The 21,826-nt window shown below is 43.3% G+C and overlaps 1 protein-coding gene across 1 annotated transcript in view; it reads right to left on the bottom strand.

Moving 5' to 3' along the window:
- NEGR1 (neuronal growth regulator 1) overlaps positions 1 to 21,826 on the bottom strand; it is a 544,743-nt gene that overhangs the window by 298,425 nt on the left and 224,492 nt on the right. Inside the window, exon 2 of the mRNA XM_066623896.1 lies at positions 4,895 to 5,127. Within this exon, the coding sequence (XP_066479993.1) occupies positions 4,895 to 5,127 (233 nt within the window). The remainder of the gene's footprint in view (positions 1 to 4,894; positions 5,128 to 21,826) is intronic.

Genomic DNA, 21,826 nt, shown 5'->3' with positions numbered 1-21,826 from the left:
CAACCACTCTTGTGCTCATGGATACAGGAAGTGCATCAAGCAATACAATTCTTATGTAGGTTCCTGCTTTCTTCCTTTGCTGGGTGAGACTGATTTTGTGTTCTAGAAAATTTTCCAGAACCATGTTTTGCTTTCCATGCTCAATAAGCTACCCTTTAAACTGACCCAAATTTTGACACATATTTTAAAAATGCACATAAGGAAGAATGGGGCATAGAGTTCTGCTGTTCCTTTCCAGGTCAAAGTAACCCCCTCTGTTACTTTAGAAAGTAAGAAAGAGCATCCCTGCATTGATTTTGTATGGTGGAATAATAGCATCCCTTTTGCAACCAGAGTTTTAACTGAGGCTCTGAACTGGAAACATATATACATGGACTTGCATTCATCCAGCAACAGTCTGAACCAATGATTTAATGCAGTGGTTCTCAAACTTTTAGCACTAGGACCCACTTTTTAGAATGAGAATCTGTCAGGATCCACCAGAAGATATGTCATTAACCTGGAAGTGATGTCATGACTGGAAGTGACATCATCAAGCAGGAAAAATTTTAACAATCCTAGGTTGCAATCCTACCCACACTTACCCAGGAATAAGTCCCATTTACTATCATTGTTTAAAGCATATACATAGTAGCTTGTTCAAAGTACAGTTCTGTAACATTTCCCCAAATGCAGTTACTTACCATGGTAGCATCAAGTCTAATATATTAAAAATATATTATATATTAAATATTATTATACTATATATAGTCTTTCGAGACTGAAGGTTGCCAAACAATAATATATTATATATTTTAAAAAATCTAATGTATTAAAAATAAAATATTGAAATTAGCCCACCTGAAATTGGATCGCGACCCACCTAGTGGGTCCCAACCCACAGTTTGAGAAACACCGATCTAATGGATGTAATGTTGGTCACTCTAAAGATCATGCCAGGTACTTTAAAGAAATAATAAATGGGGTGTTCTTTTCAAAGAACATACAGAGAGCCAGGATGGTATAGTGGTTTGGGAGTTGGACTTAGATCTGCAAGATCCAGGCTTAAATCCCTACTCACCCATGAAGCTTCTTAGGTGACCTTGGGCGCTGGCGTCACTAGGGGGGTGCAGGCCGCACCAGGTGACGCGCCAGAGGGGTGACACGCCCTGGGGTGAGGACGTGCTAAAACCGCGGGTTGGAGCCACCGCATCATGTCATAAACCGTTGGATGCGGAATGGCCTGCAGAGTGCAGTGCAAAAAACAGAATTGCAATAGCTCCTTTCCTTCAAAAATTATGGCCAAAAAACCGGAAGGAAAAAATGGATGTAGTCCTATGGAAAGTGAAAGTGAGCTGTATCGCGCGTTTACTCGCGAGTAGGTGTACTTGCCATAGTCCATTGGAAAGGCAGGCTGAGAGGAATCCATGACACCAGAATGGTCCTGATCCAATGAATGCAGCCCCCCCCCAAAAAACACCCAAGAAGCTCCCCCCTCCCAGCTGCAAGTCTTAGCCCAAAACAAAGCCACGTGGCCGCGTTTACTCGCAAGTAGGCGGACTTGCCTTAGTTGAGGCAGGCTGGGAGACTCCAAGGACGTCAGAATGGTCCTCATCCAATGGTCCTCCAGCCCCCAAAAACACTGGAGAAGGAGGTTCCTCCCTCCCAGCTGCCTCCCTCCCAGTCTAGGGAACCCTATGGAAAGCAAAGCTGCCTCACAGTCACGTTCACTCGCGAGTAGGCAGACGTGCCTTGGCTGGTGCTCAGGTCAGGCAAAGGGGAATGTGAGTACACCAGAAGGGTCCTGTTCTGATGGAGCTGCTCCAGAAGGTAGCCTCCCCCCCCCCCAAAAAAAAAGAACAACAAAAAAGAGACTTGGATGGTAAGGGGAAAGTTTTCTATTTTGCACTTGTGAAGCCAGGTGAGTCTTTATTCTGTTGTGGCTGAAATAGAAGAACTTCAAACTGGGCACTGGGAGGGCTGGAAATCTCACTGATTCTTTTTGGGGGGTTGTTATTGCAGGCAGACTACAGAGTAAGCTCCATTGACCACTATAGGACTTACTTCAGAGTAGACATGCATAGGATTGGGCTCACAGGCTGCAATCCTACGCACACTTTCCTGAGAGTAAGCCCCATTGACCACAAGTTTGAGAACTGCTGCAATAAGGCATTCGTAAGTTGACACCCGGGAGGGTGTGCGTGTGACACCACTCGTGACCAAAATAACTAAAATCATAATTTGGAAGAATAATACCAGCATGTTATATATCAATCAATGCGTAATTTCATGCAGAATGTGTTCTATCTGTCTATCAAAAGGTACAGCCAAAAAACTAGTGAGGGTGGAGTGATGGTTCATCACCACACCCACCACCTGGGGTGTTGCCCTGCCCACTGCATGGGAGGGGTGACGCGCTGGCATCCCGCACCGGGTGACGCGAACCCTAGTGATGCCACTGGACGCCACTGACCTTGGGCCACTCACTACCACTCAGCCCAACCTACGTCACAGGTTGCTGTAAGAACAAAAGGAGGGGAGGAATTGCGTACATAACCAGGAACTCTTTGGAGGAAGGGTGGTATAAAAATGTGAAAAACAAACAACAAAGCAATACTGCAGCATTTGCACATAGTTTACCTCTTACCCTTTTATAAAACAGAATATTTATACACTACATCGATCATGTCTCTCATTAACAGGCTGCAGTTAATCACCAAGTATTTCTGTGCCTAAGTTTCTGGGTTTTTGTTTGCTCCTGTTTTTTACTGGGACTTAACTACAGAAAGCTCAGCTGACAGCATGAAAAGGCATTGCATGAAAGCTATGGACAGCAATCAGATGGTCTCAACTCCTCATCACTGCCAAGTAGGGCCGGATTTCTGCCGCAGATTGCAAGATGAAAGGCTTCCCTCAACTCATTGCTAATTCCTAAACCACCTGTCCCTCAGAATAGATAATTAGGATGTACAAGCTTTGGGAAATGGACGATCACGGAGATGGTTATTAATACAGAACTACAGCTCTTTTAAAATAAAAATGCATCTCTGTAGCACCAGTGCTCAATATGGAAATGCTCCAGGACCCTTCCTGTAATTGATTTCCATTGTATCTACAAACCTATCATGCAAATCGCCATCTTCAAATATGTATCTGAGCTTGCATTGACAAGGCAAGGATGAAAGAGATCTTCTGAAGGAGAACTGTATGCATAACAGCTTGTTTTTGAATAATGATGCTAATCGCTTAGCAAAGCAACATTGTTTTCGATGACATTTACTTCCTTTTCAGTCTGACCCTGTTTGATTAACGCATCCAGGAAATGGTTTAAAATGCCAATCAGTTTCAAATGAAAGTACATTTTCACACATATGTGAAAAGATCTTGTTTAGCCCATCTCATGTTCCAACCCCACAAGAGATTCTGCTTCCTCTTATCTTCCATAACTGCCTTGTCCTTTTCCTCAGCCTTCTTCCATCCTGTAGCTGTGAATGACTCTCAGCCCAATGCTGAGCTGCCCAGTGTGCGGGGCTGATACGGTGCCATAAATGGCAGCTGTGCCATCCTGAGCACTATCCAGGCAGTGCCAGCAGCACCTTGGGGGACCTGGGTAAGGCACATAGTCCCACAATGGGGTTACTTTATTCTACAGCAACTCTTGGGTCGCCATACAATCAAGAGCCTCCATGTCAGGCTGGTAGCCCAAAACAGAGGCTCAGAGCAGAGCTCCACCAGTCCCGCCTCCCTCTTGCCCCGCTCCCTCCCCACCTCCCCCCACCCTCTTCCTGCCCTCCGCCTGCCTCCCCCCAGCCTGGAACATCTCCTCCCTGCCTCCCACCATGCCTCCACCTACCTGTCTGCTGCCCAGTGGTCTGCGGAGCCGCCATGTGGTGGAGCACTGGTGATCCACCAGTGACAGCCCAGCGCTGGCCAGTGCTAGGGCCTTGCAAACATGCCTTACAGCACGTTCGCGACAGCGGAAAGCTGATGTGCACTGGTTAGGAATGGGCCCTCTGTGACTATTATTTTGTGGCTGCAAGGTTTCCTGCAAGTTCCTTGTGAAACAGAACTGTAAGTTTTTTTTCTACATCTGTACACATATTTTTTTGTATTACTATTAAGACTATTTTCACACCACTTTTCAACAGCAACAAAAAGTTCATAAAAGTTGTTCATACAGTAAAATAAAATTTTAAAAAATTCCTGCCACAAAGGGGCTTATTATCTTGGAAAACGTGCAAGGGATGTACCAGCAAAAGCCAACAGAAAAGATGCTTCACTGGGATGAGTACAGAAACTGTAAGAGAACTACCACTTAAAACGTGCCTCTTTTCCCAGTTATTGGACTATGTTACACATCTTCTATGCTATGAAATTGAGAAGCTGGAAATTACCATTAACCAGTCCCTGAACCCACTTGCACGTTCTTCTACTTCTTCTTTCTGGAGGTAAAAACCTGGACTGTATCAGCAACTGACCAGGGGCCAGAAGACTGCATATCAATTGAAAGGTAGAGTTGGACGTGACTTAATGACTGAACAACAACAGCAGCAACAACAAGCTCCGTATCATCAAAAAGTCCAAAATTCTGCTGATGAAGTCCAGCATCTCACATCTCACATCACAGCATTGTCATCTCACAAAAGGAAAGTTGCACCTGCAGAAATTCCCTCCTCTACCCCATTGTTAAAGGTTCAGGAGCTCTAAAGTTGAAAGCTTGGCTGCTCCTGTTCTAACATAAAAGTGTTAAGTCTTTTTTTCCTTTAAATTTTTTTTTTTTTTTACTATTCATTACATGAAGAAAAAGCAGCCAATGAATGAAAGGAACCAGACAAATGCCAAATGGATTTAATTGCTTTGTAAAACACATTACTCCTGACCATTCGTAAAAAAAAAAAAATTGAATAATGGATACCTTTTACTGTTAAGTAGACCTGCATCGTTCTAGGCGTGTGCTGGGTCTGCACTGAACAAGTATATGGACCATCATCAGACACATCCACTTCCTGTATCTGGAGACTGTACTCCCTTTTATTTGCTGTTGCAATTGAAACTCGAGGATCTACTGACCACTTGTCTGCGCCTGCAAATATAATACTTGACCGGTTCAGCCAGGCACCTTTTGAAGCTCCATCTTCCAGGTAACACCTATAAGTATTAAAGAAGAAGAAAAAATTAACTGAAATACATATAGCAGACACACCTTTAATACATTTGTTTAAAATTTATGCATTAGTTAATTAGAATTCATCATTAAAGCTAGATAAATGCTAAATATTGTCGTCGTGTTAGAAAGATTGCATTACGACACTGTTTCCAGGCAGCTGGGCTATGTTCAGAGTGTCAGGTTAACAAATGCAGAAGAATGAATCACAAATCCAATGATCTATCAGTATCTATCAGATATCAGCTCTATCAGCTCCTTTCTCCTTGTTTCCCCACTCCTAAGGGAAAGTTTGTAATTCATAAAGAGGCACAAATATTGGGATTGTTGAGGATTGTATTGGAATGTCTGAATTACTAGTTTCTGAAAGCTGTAAACAAACAACAGTTCAGTGTCCTTGACTTGGATGCATCTTCCCCACATTCTCCAACCATAATGCACTACCCATTGTCAGGAATAAGTCACTGGATCAAACAGACCAATTTATCTGACCTGGTAATGCATTACTCACATTTTTCTGTATTTATATTTACTGAATACACTCTTCTTTCCTTGACAGTACTATGAGTTTAGAATTTTTAAGCAAGATCGTCAAGGAATAAAATGAAAAGAGTCAGCCGCACATCAATGGAAATGGTTATGCTAATTTGAATAGAGTCTGTTGCCGTTCTGCACATTTAATATTTCATTAAAAAAAAATAAAAAAATTGTGGAAAAAGTATCAAATTACAATAGAAGAACACAAATTCGGAGATCTGTTAATACTAATAGAGCCCAATAAATGTTAGGAAGTGGAGCTACTCCAGTCAATGTGACAGACTCCTGCCTCTCTCAGCTTCATTTTGAAAATGTTCTGCTACAAATTGGAGAGTGGTTCTTTTAAATGAGCACAAAGTACAGCCACAGAATGAAATACACATCCATCGAAAAGGGTTTGACAGAAGCTCTACACAATCCCTTGGGGGTTTGAACAAGCAGCTGAAGATTGCTACAAAATACCAAGCTGAATTCAACAGGGTAAGTTACTGCCAACAGTATGAAACTAATCAGTTGAAAAATAAGGAACAAGGTGTATTGCAGAAACTAATTTGCAGCCAGCTTCATCCTCCTGCCAAATCAACACCAGGAGGAGCCTTAAAAGGCCCATAAAGAGAGGGACTTTTTAACATACTTATTTCAATAAGAAAAAGATACATTTCTTGGATTTTTTTCTTCATCTATAATAGCAATACATCACTATATTAAGATGCTTGGTAAAACATTATGAAAAACAGATGAACAAAATATATTCAGCAATTATTATAAGCAATATTTCACTGTCTTCTGGGAAAATCCATTAATGCTAATTTAGAATCAAGGATAGGAGGTTTTGACACACTAACTGCAAATTTGAAAAGAGTTTCTAGAGCAGTGGTTCTCAAACTGGTGGGTTGCGACACACCAGTTAGTGTAATACTTCCCCCGTTCCTTTAAGGGGGAGGGCAGCAACGCGATCCCCAGGATTGCGTTGCTAATGAGGGCGAGAGGGGTGCTTTTACTTACTGTGTGTTAGGGCAAGCAGCAGGAGGTACAGGGAACCTCGCACAGCCCTCTGTGGGGCTCCCCAAGGCTTGGAATCTTCAGAAATAGCAAGCACAAGCCACTTCCAGTTTCCGAATGCAACGAGGAAGTGACTTGCACTTGCTACTTCTGAAGATTCCAAGCCTCGGGGAGCCCTGCGGAAGGCAGCACAGGTCTCCCCACACCTCCTGTGGCTTGCCCTGACAGAAGTGAGTAAGCACCCCCTCGCGCCCTCCTTAGCAACAAGATCCTGGGGGTCACGTCACTGCCCTTGCCCCTCCCCCACATATTTACTTTGGGAGAAAAGATTCCAAAAAGTTTTAGAACCACTGTTCTAGAGTTTTGAAGAAATTTGTAGAAAGACAAATTGCAAACATATTAAATAATCCAAATCAGGATATTTGATTAAATGATTTGAATATTTCAAAAATAATGAATGTTAAATAAAAGGTGTCCTTATAGGTATAGTTCCTACTAATGGAATTGAACTTCTATTAACTGGACAGAAGTTTTCTCAAGGGTGAAAAGTCATTAGACTTTGATGTGCTAAAAGATTGGGGGGGGGGGAGTTGTAAACTCTCTGCAGCCAAAGTAGCATTTCAATCAATGGGTTCTATCCAGAGAAACTGAATCTTGACCAAGCACCACTGAAATCAATAAGACAAGTTAGTTTTGGCTTACTTGTGCCATTGATTTAAATGGTGCTTAACCGGGATTCACTTTCTGTGCGCAGGATGTATTCCAGATAGAAGGTATTCTCTCCCCAATTTTTGTAAGGCTCAATTAAGCTGATAATACCATAAAAAACAAACAACGTGCTACAGAACTCCATTATCTGACTTTGGGCCCAATTCTATCCAACTTTCCAGCACTGATATGGCCACAATGCAGCTCCAATATAAGGGAACAAACATTCCCTTACGTTGAGGAGACCTCTGCGACTGCCTCAGTGCACACCTCCTTAGCATGCCTGCATCAGCGCTTGAATGTTGGATAGGATTTGGCTCTGAGGGTGCAACCATGACCAACTTTCCAGCGCTGAGGTAAGGGCAATGCAGCTCCAAGTTAAGGGAACTAATTTTAATTTTAGGAGGCCTCTTTGCCACCCCACTGCTGTCAGTGCTGAAAAGTTGGTTAGGATTTGGGCCTGACTTTCCTTACCAAGTTAACATGAAAACTAGCAAGATGATATTTGTGAAGCACAATGAACGCCCAAAAGACATTAGATCGCGTTTTTTCCGGTTTTGCGGGAGTGGAGCCTGATCACTCCACTTTCACTTTCTGCATGCTGGAGAGCCCTGCAGATGCTTGCGCAGGGCTCTCCACACCCCCAGGACGCTGCTGCAGGGGCTGGTAAGTACATCCCAGTCCCTGCAGCCCCGTGAGTGACGCGATTCTGGGGATTGCATCGCTGCCTTCCCCCCTGCCCCTGTCCCTTAAGTGGGCAAAGGCCAGGGACCTCAGGCTGGGGCATCGTGACGCCCCAGTCTGAATACCACTGGGCTAAATTATGCCTGAAAGACATCCGTGCCTCAATGACCCCTTTCCTCCACCTCGCTAGCATTCATGCCATGGTCTGGCAAGAATTGTAATGCTGCTGCTGTTCCCAACAGCTTTGAAATATAAATGGAGTCTGTTCTTGAGCAGCTGTGTAGCTCATGACTTTATATTTTGGGCTGTAGAGACCCCTACCATTAACTTCAGAGGATTCCAGCTGGATTCCTAGTGCAGTGGCCTCAGGCATATACCGCATAAAAGGGAAGCCTCTGCTGGGGTTGGGGCTATGTGTGTGGCTTTCTAAAGCCAAGTCTTGGTCAAGGGCAATGAAACTTATTTTCCTAATGAAGCCTGCACTGAAACAGTGTCTAAGCAGGGAATAACAACCAGCATTTGTTAATGTCAACTCCTGTTCAGTGAAAATTTTTAAGCAGACGTTTAACTTAAAGAAGAGGATCAACTAATCAACTTTTAAGCACATATTGAAAAACGTCAAGTGACAGGAAATGTTATAGCCCTTAAGCCCTCAAAACAGAAATTGGGAAAAAGCTATGTTTGAGCAAATGCCAGGAGTCCTCCCAAGGAAACAAATGGATGAATTTTCAAGGGAAACCCAAAGAAGTTCTATAAGACAAAACAAATTTCTCCGTTTATGCACATTCCAACACTGAGAGCCAGTCACGATATGCTTGGTGCCAGAGCACATCTGCAGGAAGAGGATTATGGGATAGGGGAGTAGGGGAGATCAGTTTAAAGCCTATGAAAATGGAGTTCAAATGGGCAGGGTTAGCCAGGTACTTTCACAGCTGTCTCAACAGCAAAATGGACAGTTCTGAGGCTGTCAACGCACAGTCTTCAAAGGACTGCAAAGCAGCCAGATGCTGTGACATGTGTTCTGAAAGTTGCAGAGTTTTCTCAGGGCTCCTCAGGCAGAAACAAAGCTTTTTGGACATCAAGGCTTTAATGTGAAAATGGATAAGATCAAACAGAGTTGGAGCAGACAAGCATCAGAATTGCAGCAGAGCTGTTTTACTCGCTGTGGAACATATTTGTGTCCTGCTGGAAGAACTTGCTATAGTCCCAGTAACAACAACACTGATTTGGCAGTTCCTGTACATCTTCCCAAACTGAGCAGCTCGATAGGTAAGAAATCTGTCAAAAGGCGCTTTCATGTTACATATTAATGAAGCAAGTCAATTCATGAGAAAAATATTGCTATGGTTAAAATGCATTCACACACACACACACACACAGAGCAGACTGCATCACCAACATTAGCCAGGACTTTAATTCTAGGAAGATAAGTCAGATTTACACAATTGCTTTGGGGGTATATTTCCCAGTCATAGGACCACTGCATTATGACAGCCTAAAATGAACATGGTGATGGAGGTAACTGGTAACCCCATTTCATCCCCTGCCCTGGCTTTACATGCTCTGGTGGGTCTCCATCACTCAGCCACTGTAGTGGACCTAGCCACTGTGGTGCACCTCCATGGGTGACATCCACCACCTGGAAGTGCTGCCCCCCATGCCCACTGCCAAGAGACGTTCTGAGGGCCAGAGAGGCCGCGTGCCTTAAGGGGAGACAGCAGGCATTGGGGGGGGGGCCTCAGGGTGGCACAGCAACACAAGGTGTGCCAAGCCAAACTCAAAGCATGAAAGTCGGAGATCAGCATAGGGGAGGAGCACCGAATGCCACCCCTACCCCTCTGCTGCCCAGCAACACATGTCCCCTAGATTCCCCTAGGTATGCCACTGCACCAGTGTATATGGGAAGGCTCTAACCTTCCTGCCAGTGCACCAGCTCCCTGCACTGTGGCAAAGCACTTTATGGCACTTCTGCAGCAGCCAGTGACTGGAACATGCGTTCTGCAGGCACTACCAGTAAGCTGGATTGGGATCGATTTAATTATCCCAGAACAGCTTTGCAAAATTTATCATTGAGTGCCAAGTCTTGGAACATCACATTCAGTTTCCTTCTCTAATCATCTGGATTTTTCAAAATATGGCTCATGATGCTGGACTTGGATCTGTGAACACAGTAAAATGTAAAATGAGCACAATGACCTGCATTCCCTGTGGATGCAAGCAGGAGAAAATTCTCCTTTACGGCATTTGGGCCTCTTCAGTCTAAAAAAGAGACGCCTGAGGGGGGACATGATTGAGACATACAAAATTATGCAGGGGATGGACAGAGTGGATAGGGAGATTCTCTTTACACTCTCACATAACACCAGAACCAGGGAACATCCACTAAAATTGAGTGTTGGGAGAGTTAGAACAGACAAGAGAAAATATTTCTTTACTCAGCGTGTGGTTGGTCTGTGGAACTCCTTGCCACAGGATGTGGTGATGGCGACTGGCCTGGACACCTTTAAAAGGGGATTGGACAAGTTTCTGGAGGAAAAATCCATTACGGGGTACAAGCCATGATGTGCATGCGCAACCTCCTGATTTTAGAAATGGGCTATGTCAGAATGCCAGATGCAAGGGAGGGCACCAGGATGAGGTCTCTTGTTATCTGGTGTGCTCCCTGGGGCATTTGGTGGGCCGCTGTGAGATACAGGAAGCTGGACTAGATGGGCCTATGGCCTGATCCAGTGGGGCTGTTCTTATGGTCTTAGAATAGTCTCTTCTCTATAAATGTTTGAATGCTACACTTTATTCATTTTTATTAACAAACAATGATGGGTTTCCAGAAAGAGACCTACTAAAAGAATTCTACTACATTTAAGTACAAATTATGTGATGCAAACATTATCATGAGACACTTATGTGGACTCATTCCCCCCCCCTTTCATTTATTTTTAGTTTTCAGCTCCTTGCAGGTCACCATGCTACTTATGCAATTTACTAATAGAAAAAACCTCTATGAAGCACCAGTTATTCCTTATGAATAAAGAATGACGATACAGCAAAATTAATTAAACCCGGCATTGCAGTCATTAGACAGAAGCGACATTAATCCTTAAATTTCTCATGTCTCCTGAGAAACTTCTATATGAGCAAGAGTTCAGCTGGAGTTGATTTTCTGTTTACAAAAAGATTACTCTGTATGAGCTGCAAAATTGTTTAGCTATTTTTTTAAACTTCTAATTATAATGTATTTTTAAGACACAGATATATGGCAGAATATATTTATTGAGCTCATTTTTTATAATGCCCAATTGGAAATTTCCGGATTTTCCTCAGTGACAAGCCAATGATAAAATACAGTGGGTGACATCTTTACCTTTGGTGTGGAGAGCAGAACACAAGGATTCCATGATTACGCACAGCTCTCCAACCATTCAAGGAAGAAGCATCTGCTGTCTACACCAAAGGTACAGACATCACCCAATAGTTTCACAATTTAAATTTTAAAAAAAGTTTGCGGAAAAATGTAATATTTTACCTCAAAACTTTCCTGATTTGGAACATACAGTTGCTTTTATTTTACCTTTTTCACATAGGTCACATTCCCCATAACACAGGCCAACACACATTTTGCTTCCTTAAACGTTACACCAATTCCTGGGTATATTTGGGGTACCGATTCCAAAAATGGCATCCGTTTTGTCCTATCATGCCTAGTTTTAGAGATATAGTATAACCTCTTTAGTGAATGGTTCAAGCAGCTTCCTCATGAGGAAGCTGCTTGAACCATTCACTAAAGAGGCTATACTACGAGGGTCGCCCAGAAAGTAATGCACCACATTTTTTTTCTCAGCCTACAGTAACGGTACGAACGCGAAACTTTAGATATACATTATTTGAATTTTCAGGAGTGCGCACACAAATTTTTGGTTTCTTCAGACAGATAGCGTAGCTGCAGCAGTGTTTCAAAATGGCGTCTGTAAGTGATGTACGTTACAAGCAGCGTGTCGTCATTGAATTTCTCACTGTGGAGAAAGAAACTGTTGGGAACATTCACAAACGTTTGTGTACAGTTTATGGAGAATCTGCAGTCGACAGAAGTACGGTTAGTCACTGGGCACAGAGGGTGAGGCCATTAGAAGGCGGTTCGGCAGAGCTCCAAGATTTGCAGCGTTTGGGGCGGCTATCCACGGCTATCACACCTGACAAGACGCAGCTTGCTGATGTGCTCATTCGCGAGGACCGATGCATAACGACTAGGCAGTTGGCGCTGAAGCTGTCAATCAGCAAAGGAAGTGTGGATGCAATCATCCGTGCTCTTGATTACTCAAAAGTGTGTGCACGATGGGTTCCGCGCTGTCTTACGGTGGACCACAAATCTCTCAGAAAAAACATTTCTTCTGAGTTGCTGAAACGTTTTGAAGATGAGGGGGAAGCGTTCTTGTCCAGGATTGTGACAGGTGATGAAACCTGGGTTCTCCATTTTGAGCCCGAAACAAAACGACAGTCGATGGAATGGCGTCATCGTCAATCTCCACAGAAGAAAAAATTCAAAGCTACTGCTTTTGCCGGTAAGGTCATGATCACTGTGCTTTGGGACTGTGAGGGCGTCATACTCATTGATGTGATGCCAAGAGGCAGCACCATTAATTCTGAAGCTTATGTGAAGACATTAACCAAACTCAAGAAGCGCTTCCAGCGACTTCGGCGCCATAACAACCCAGGTGAATGTTTGATTCAACATGATAACGCTCGGCCTCACACAAGTTTGAGGACTTTGGAACACATCACTAAACAGGGTTGGACTGTGTTACCCCATCCACCCTACAGCCCTGACCTAGCTCCCTCAGACTTCCACTTGTTTGGGCCATTAAAGGATGCCATTCGCGGAAGACATTTTGAGGATGACAAAGAGGTGATTCGCACAGTGCAGAAATGGCTTCGTGACCAGAACAAGGAGTGGTACCGACAGGGCAAACATGCCCTTGTGTCTCGCTGGAGGAAGGCCATAGAACTGGACGGAGATTACGTGGAAAAATAGGGAGTGTAGAAGAAACATCATTCTTTCTTGTGTGTAAGTTTCATTGTGTTCAATAAATAATTGTTGAAGAAAAAAAATGTGGTGCATTACCTTCCGGGCGACCCTCATATATCTCCAAAACTAGACGTGATAGGGCAAAACAGATGCCATTTCTGGAATTGGCACCCCAAATTCATATCAAACCACCATAAAGTTTGAGTGGCCTCCTCCCCGCCCCCCACACCTACCGTTGCCGCTTGTGTCGGCGCGGGTGTGCTGACACAAGCAGTGGCAAGGAAGCCATTGCGGAGGCTTCTGCCAGCCTCCGTGCGTTGGCACATCTACATGCGCCGATGTGGCTTCCTCCCATGGAGGCGCAAACGTGCTTTATGGCACATTTGTGATCCTCCTGGGGGACTTAGGCCGGCCTATGTGCCAGTTAGGATTGCGCCCCAAATCACCCAGCTGAAATCTATGGGTGACAGAGGAATATGGACACACAGCTTTAAAACAAAACACAGAAAACCCTTGCCCAGAACATGCAGATGTTTAGCCACAGTTTACACGGGTCACTTGTATGTAGAGTAGCACCTCTCAGGTCAGCCAATCCATAAAATTAAAGAGTATTTTCAGAGAAGTAAGCAAACAATTGAGAAAACTGCTGAAGACTCTAACAGCCTCTTCCTGATCAAATCAGCTTAGCTTTAGGTATACACCAGGGGTGTCAAACATAAGGCTTGGGGTCCGGATGTGGCCCACGGAAGCTTTTTATTCAGTCCTCAGGCTCTCAACTGCTGAGCAGTGCTGAGGTGTTACTGCTAAAAGGGCAGCCCCCACGAAAATTGGGCTCTTCCATATCTTGAAATATGATAAAGATTTGCATGTTTTCTGTCATTTGTAGTTAATGAATTCCAAAGCGAGAAAAGTGCTTGTTTTTGGTTATGAGTTGTTTATTGACATCACTTCCTGCCTAATGACATCACTTCCAGCTCTCAGCAGGCATCATGAATGCCATTCGGCTCTCGGTATGAAACTAGTTTGACACCCCTAGTTTACGCTAACAAACACGGTTCTCAGAATATTTGGATTGTGTTTCACTGGAATGCTAATAAATGGCTCAGTCCCTAAGTCTGTGGTTAACTTTGGGCTGCAGCAGCCACTACACTTATAAAGCAACATGTTGATCTCCATAATGATGTTTAGAATTCACAGCCTGAATGGGGTTGTTTTGCTCCCCCTGCTCCTCCTTCCATTCAGTGGAGCTGTTACAGGCTTCCCATTGTGTGAATCAGGAGTGAAGTAGCCACCAGAGGGAGACGGAGCTGCTCTGTGAAGGAGATTAAGTACCTCTGCAGCCAGTATCCCTGAAGTCAAATAAACGAGAAGTTAGGGGAAAAAATGCAATCTATTTTTTGGTAATGTTTCAAAATAATATTTGATGCAGCTTTTAATGAATCCACTTCCTGGCATTTTCACTTGGTTTATAAAGACCGTTTTGGCTGGCACACATTCTGTGCTGCTCCCAGCTCAGAGTGCACGCAGGGATTAATGGATGCACCTGTAAGAGCAGCCCTGCTTTAATTTGCTCTGATTTGGGCTGTGTCGTGTGAGAGCAGTTCATTCTCGTTCCAAATGACTGGAACACACTCGGAACAGGTTGAAGGAGTATAGCCTACTTTATCTTCCCTGGCACCTTCAACACAACATATGCTGCGCCCTGGAAACCTAATTTCAATTCGAGTTGATTTTGCGGCTCATCGCTGTGCATCAGAGTGACCTGTTGACTCTCTCGCAAATGCTATTTTTAAAATTCATTCCTGGGTTTCAAAAGGTACAGCTCAGATATATGTTTTTTCCCCAACCTCCCCACTCCACCCTTCTCTCCCCCCTCCATGAACTAGTACTTCTCTTGTAACAAATATTTTCAGAGGCTTGAGGCCCAGTATTAAACAGAAGCAAATGAAGATTTCTGTTGACTTGACTTCCTATTAGAACATATGACAATGAGTCACATTTAATAAGGATAAAGGATTTGGATGATACTGGTGTGCAGAATGCAGTTTTCAGCTATCTGCATGGTTTGATTCATGGATAAAATCATTGCATATGGCTTGAGTGGGCTAGGATATTCCCAGATGACCATGATATCATCCCTCTCCCTCAAATAACAGGCCTGTTCTAACTAAAAATAGCACTTTTAGAAGACAAGAACAGTGATGGTCTTGATACTGGGAGGTTCACTAAGGGCAAACACACATAATCAAATCATTTTATTTGATTTGGGCAGGAGGACTGGTTCAGTTGGTAGAGCTGCTGCCTTGTATGCCTGAAGATCTGAGGCTGCCAGTTCGAAACAACTGGAAGTACCAGAGAACTGACGACACGCTGATATACTGATGAGCTGACCCTCAGTGGCAGAGAGGAGTTGCCGTCAAGTGGAGCGTGGGAGGTGAAGGGCCAGAGAGAGACCAGACCGGGAAGGAATCCAGCTGGAACGAGGAGTTCTATGAAAGACTAAAACTATTAAATTGTAAAAATCCCTATGGGGGTTTAGAACAGCCTGCCTATGTAAACCACCTTGGATTAAAGTCTGAGGAGAAATCTGAAGACCAAAAGAAAGGCGGTATATAAATACCTGTATAAATAAATAAATAAATTTTAGATGAAATAATACCAAGTACCCTCACACCTCTTGTTTGGTGCTCATGTGTATTTGACTCCATCCATAAACATATATTCAAAAACTAGGGATGCAATCCTATACACACTTACTTGGGGGTAAATCCCACTGAGTAAGTAATGGGACTTACTTCTGAGTAAACATGCAGAGGCTCACAATATAGGAGATGTTCATATTTTGAAGCTCTTGATAGATTTCTCTAAAATTTGCCAAGATATGCTGCCCAGCAACACAGATGCTCCATGTCACGTTCCAGGCAGTTCAGACAAATGGTTGTGATTATACAGTATTAGCATTTAGAATGCTCAAGGTTTATCATGGTAGAATGACCAATACACTTTTATTATGGGGAACTATTATAAAGCTTAAGAGAACACCCTCTCTACCCCTGCAGGAAAAAAAGAATAAGATTCTGCGTCTGTTGATTTAGAGGGACCTCCCAGACTACCCAGGACTTCCACACTGGCTGAAGGTAAATTTAATAAATAAATAAATAACACCTCCCATCCCCTGCAGCAGTACAATCCTGGGGACTGGGTTGCTGCCTTCCCCTGTTCCCGCACCTTAAAGGAGCAGGGACAAGTGCTTCCCTGGCTGGTGGGTTGTGACACACCATTTTGGGAACCACTAATCTAAACTATGTTAATGGATGTGGGAGTGCACAGAGGGGCTGCAGAGGCAGAATTCACGCCATATCTGTGGAGGGGGGGGCTGTAATGAATCCTCTGTGGATATGGAGCACCGTCTTTATATTCAAGTCATGCAGATATGGGAACTTGGGCTTGACTCAATGAGCCTAGACCTAACTGTGTTTTTGTTTGGGTTCTATTTAAGTCAGTCTCATGGCGTGTCCTGGAATTTCAGTGAAACATTACATGCCAACGGCAATAAAATGGAATATATTCCCAGCCTTCTGTTTACCATTTCCCCTACAGTCTCTTATCTCATTACTTTCAAACAGCAAATGAATGTTTAAAATTCGCTACATAAACGAACACCATCACAGCATTTGGGGGGGGGGGAGGTGGAATTTGGAGTCCTGACAAATCAAACAGACTCATGTAATTTAACAGGTGTTCACATACAAATAAATTATTTTGAATAATTTATAATATAAATTATATAATATTCCAAATTATCCCCCCAAGTAATTATGTAATTACTGTCTTGGTTTTTTGTTTTTTTTCAAGGCTGTAAAGCAATCCTTGTGCTCTTCCATGAATGGACAGCTACAAATTAGAGACGTGCAAATGTTTAAGGAGAAGGTAGTTCTCCCTGGGGTACCTGCTGAATCATAGATTTTTCAGGAGACATAGCTTTTAGCATGTGCTTCTTAATTGGCAAACTGCTGGAAATAAATGGATCAAATGCTTACTTGCTACCTGAATTTTCATGCGCAATTAGCATAATTACCGTTCATGAATTTTTCATAGGTCACCTCTAGTACTTTTGAGATTTTGTATATGGATTATTAAACGTAAGGGCTGTACACACCACATTATTATTATGCTTGATGGCAGGCTTGAGAAATTAGCCTTCCACCTACAAACCAGATGCTATCACAAAAGAAGGGGAGCTGGCAAGGGAAAGGTCAAACAAAGATGTTCCAGTACATTTCCCCCCCCCCCGCACACTTCTGATTATGGAGGTTTTGCCAATAGATGAGGAAAGAAACCAATGAGATGCACTAAGGCCTGCAAGATTAGGAATGGAAACTGACAAGTGCCATGTCACTTGTGCTCTGCTGTTGCAACTGATACAAGGGGTTTCTTTTTCAGCAAATGTAGGAGGACAGCTTTGCAGCAGTGAAGAGAACGGGCACAATTCCATACAAATCTAGAGGAGTCAATGAGCTTAATAAGACCACAGAATTACTCCTTGAATAAAACTACATCCCTTCCTTCCCAAAATCACAGTCCCTGACAAATGTCAGACATCGCTGAGATCAGAAAGCCTATCTAGCTCAACTGGGGACAAAACTAGTCACTACCAGTGGCATCACTCGGGTTTGTGTCAACCAGTACAGGAGGCCACCGTGTCACCCCCATGATAGACCTCCTCCCGTGCAGTGGGCAGGGCAACGCCCTGGCGGTGGGCATGCGATTCAACATTGCCCCACCCTGCTGTTGTTTTGGCAATAAATTTTGATAGAATAGAAACATCTCGGCATGGTTTGTTTCATTGCGTTCTGCATGCAATTATGCATTGAATGATATATAACATGATGGTATTACTGAAAAATACCAAAATTGGGAGTGGGTGTCTGTAGCTACTATGCTGACAGAAATGCAACATGTTCACTGTGCAAGCACAGTCGTCAGTGTGCATTTCAAACGTGCTGGTTCAGTAAGGGGCTGTGTATGTGTCAGATGAAATTTTCAAAACCCTCCAAGTTAAGGCTAGGAATAGATTTAAACAAGTTTGAATTTATATGAGACTGTAAATTCATGTTGTCACTGACTTTAACCTGCAGGCTTTTCCCACCTCCATAACAGCTACCTAAGCACAGGTGAGCAAAGTGGTGCTCTGACCAGCGAGGAGCTGCATATGTGACATCGCCGCTGGTTCCTGAACACCCCCCCCCCCAAGCTTCTGAAGCTGAAGGGAGCTCTGCTCCCCTTGCCAACATAGGCTTTTCTAAGCCTCGCAGAGACAGTGCGCATCCTCACACTGCCTCTGCAAGGCTCAGAATGCCCAAATCATGTGAGAGACACAATTTCCAGTTTTCTCGGGAAACCTGAAGTTGCGTCTCTCGTGCAATTTGGGTATTCTGAACCTCACAGAGCCTCTGCGAGGCTCAGAAAAGCCTCCGGAAGTGAGGGGAGTGCAGCTTCCCCTCATCTTTGGAGGCTTTGTATAGTGTCAAGCCTTGCTTGGCGACGGGGGTGCTGGTCCACATCCCTGTCACTAAGCGACGCATGACTATAATTGTCAATGACATAACTTTACATATATGGAATGCATATAAATGAAGGGGGAGATTAGATAATTTGTAGTATTTCTATGGATCGACTTTTTAAAAATCATTTATCTGCTCCTCATTCTATTTTGATTTTGCTGCACTTCTAAAAGGCACAGTTTCTAAATGATTAAAATCGATTTTACATTGCAAATTGCCATCATTACATTTTAATGAAAGAAATCAAGAATTATATTGGAAAGCAGCCTATGGAAAGGTTGAGTCAACATTTTCTTTTGGTTCAATCACTCCACTCTGCTTACTGCTTGAAAAGCAGAAGTCTCAAAGAGAATTTTTAAAGCATACATTTCATAACATAGAACATAATAATGGCACTAAAATGAAAAATGCTATGTGAAAGTATTTATCTTATGTTCCCTGCTCTTCTCAGAACAATCACATACGTTTCATATGCTGAAAGAAACAAAGCACAGACAGTAAACGTACTTGCATAGGTAGCCCTTGAATGTCACTCATAGCAATAACAAAGCTAAATACAAATCTGTCTTCATTAACTGATATTCAAGGACTGTGAGTTAGTTAAGTTGAGCAAATGAAAATAAACATTGAAAACTTAAGAATATATCTTACTTAATCTTGTGTCTCCCATTTACTACTGCTATGACCAGTATCATTAAAATAAGCTGTATGGAATTTTTCAGACATTAAATTCTCTTTGTCTGGTGTTTCAAGATTTTGCTTTGTGAACCTAAAAAGCAAATTAAAGGCGTATGTCAGGAAAAAAATAACAGCTCAGTGAACGCACAGCGATCTAGATTGTTTTAGGTTGCTGTGTTTAACATATTTACCTGGGCATAAGCTCCACTGGACAAACTAGGACTTACATTTGAGTAAATGTTTATAGGATTGTGCTGTTAGAGAGCTCTATGTTCACAAACACAATAGACATAATACATAATAAATGCAGGCTTTAATATCTATTTTGGAAAAGATTGCTATGGCAATGACGGAGAATCTATACCATCTGTCATTAGATGGTATACCATCTGTCAATAGATGGTATACCATCTATACCATCCTAAAGACATGTATGTGAAAGCTTGTTCCACTGAGACCACCAGGAATCTACCACAATCCATGGGAATGCCTCTCCCAAAGATGAATGATCCCCAATCTCTCAGAGGTCTTGATCTGATCTGCACATCATCTGTATAGGGTGATCTTTTTCCATGTGCTAATTCCCTTCTCTCTCCTGCAAACATGTAGCGTTGCATGTCACACAGCAATTCTTGATGACATGGAGGACCAGAAATTTGTAGAACTGGTGAGTGGAGAGCTAACGAAGGGAAGCAGCTCACCAACCAGAACAAGTAAGTGCTGAGGCTTCAATTTCTATCCACACGGAGTACCACTTCTCCCTTTCATTTTCTTTTATAGTACAGAACCAGAAACAGAACCACAAGCAAAACCAGAACTTTAACCTGTATAGCCTTAGCTCTCAGTGCCACAGTTGAATATTTGCACTTACCAAAGGAAACATGTTCCTTCTGATTAAAATTCAACTAAAACTTTAGTTGCATGATCCAGCAATGACACCAGTGAAAACAGCAGTGAAAGCTTCACTTTAGAAGCCCTTTAGAAGATACTTTTCATGTATCTTGCCATGCTCCCCATTTCTCTGAATAGTAAAAGGTTCAGGAGAAGTGTTTCCTGAGTCTGACTGCCTTTAGAGAAAGGACAGCACTGCAGCTCTATGGCATTTTAGAAACATTTTTTATTGATCTAGGGACAAATCCTAGCCAACTTCTCAGCACTGATGCAGTTGTGACAACAGAGCATGTGCTGCATCCAGCAGGAGCAGGATGTCAGTAATGGAAGCCTCCTCAAGGTAAAGGAACATTTGTTCCCTTATCTTGGAGCATCATTTCAGCTGCATCAGCACTGGAAAGGTGAATAGGATTGGGGCCCCTAGTCTGTCAAATGTCAAAGCTGCCATTTTCTTCACTCACTGACCTTATTTTAGTTCCTTTCCCCAGGGAGCTTATTTCCTATTAAGGAACTACCTGGACATCCTGGTCAATTACTCTGAAATCTGCCTAACAAAAGAAATAGCTGAGCCAGCAGCAATAACAGTCTTGTGATGTCACCTATTTTTAGCAGTCAAGGATTGCAAATTCTTACCACTTGGCCAGGACCATATTTGGAATGTTCACAAGTTCTGACCTTATTTTTGCTAGCTGTTTCAACAATTGATCATGTATTTCTAAATGGAACCCAATTAAATTGCAGAACTATTTGCTGAAAGCTTGCTTCAATCACAATTACTGTATTGATTAGAAAAGTTTTCAGATCTACAGCATTTTCAGCAGAGGAAAGGTGGGGTAGAAATCTTTTAAACAAACAAACAAAATGTCCACAGCCTCAGGGCGCAATCCTAACCAATTTTCCAGCACTGAGGGAAGGGAACAAACATTCCCCTATTTTGAGAAGGCCTCCATGACTGCCACTCAACTTCAGGATGTGGCACACGCCCCACTGGCACAGCTGTCTCAGTGCTGGAAAGTTGGTTAGGATTTGGGCCTCAGTGACTTGTGTTTAAACAAATAAAAATATGGATGTTGCTATCAATATCTCTTTGCAATAAAAGTGGCTACATTGTTTTTAAAATGTTTATTGAAGGTCAATATAAAACAGAAACTGGTATGAGTCTCTACAGACAGATGAGGCAAACATTGTTGCTAGTGATTGTAGGCAATTCAGAGCCCAATTCAGAGCTTGGCGTTCTGGCTTTCCACCGGGGCGCACTTTCACAAACATGCCATAAGGCACGTTTATGAGGTTTACTGGCGGGCTGGCGCTGGGCTACTGCTGGACTAGCACCGGGCAAGAGCAATCTCACAGACCACAGAGCCACAGAGAGGAAAGTGGGGGCAGAGGGAGAGGCAAGGAGGAGGCGTGATGGGGAGGGGGGAAGCGGGCGGAGAGAGAGCAGGGAAGAGGTGTGATGGGAGGCAGGGTGGGGAGAGGGCAGGCAGGAGGCATGCCAGGGGGAGAGAGCTGGAGGCAGAGAGGCGGGTCTGGTGGTGCTCCGCTCCACCGGATCCTGACCGTTTGTGTAGGGCTCGGCGCCCTTAACACCAACCTTTT

This window comes from Tiliqua scincoides, chromosome 4 (genome assembly GCF_035046505.1).
Source record: "Tiliqua scincoides isolate rTilSci1 chromosome 4, rTilSci1.hap2, whole genome shotgun sequence".
Lineage (NCBI taxonomy): Eukaryota > Metazoa > Chordata > Lepidosauria > Squamata > Scincidae > Tiliqua > Tiliqua scincoides.
Note: the sequence above shows the minus strand (reverse complement) of the source record. Positions and strands in the feature narration are given on the sequence as shown.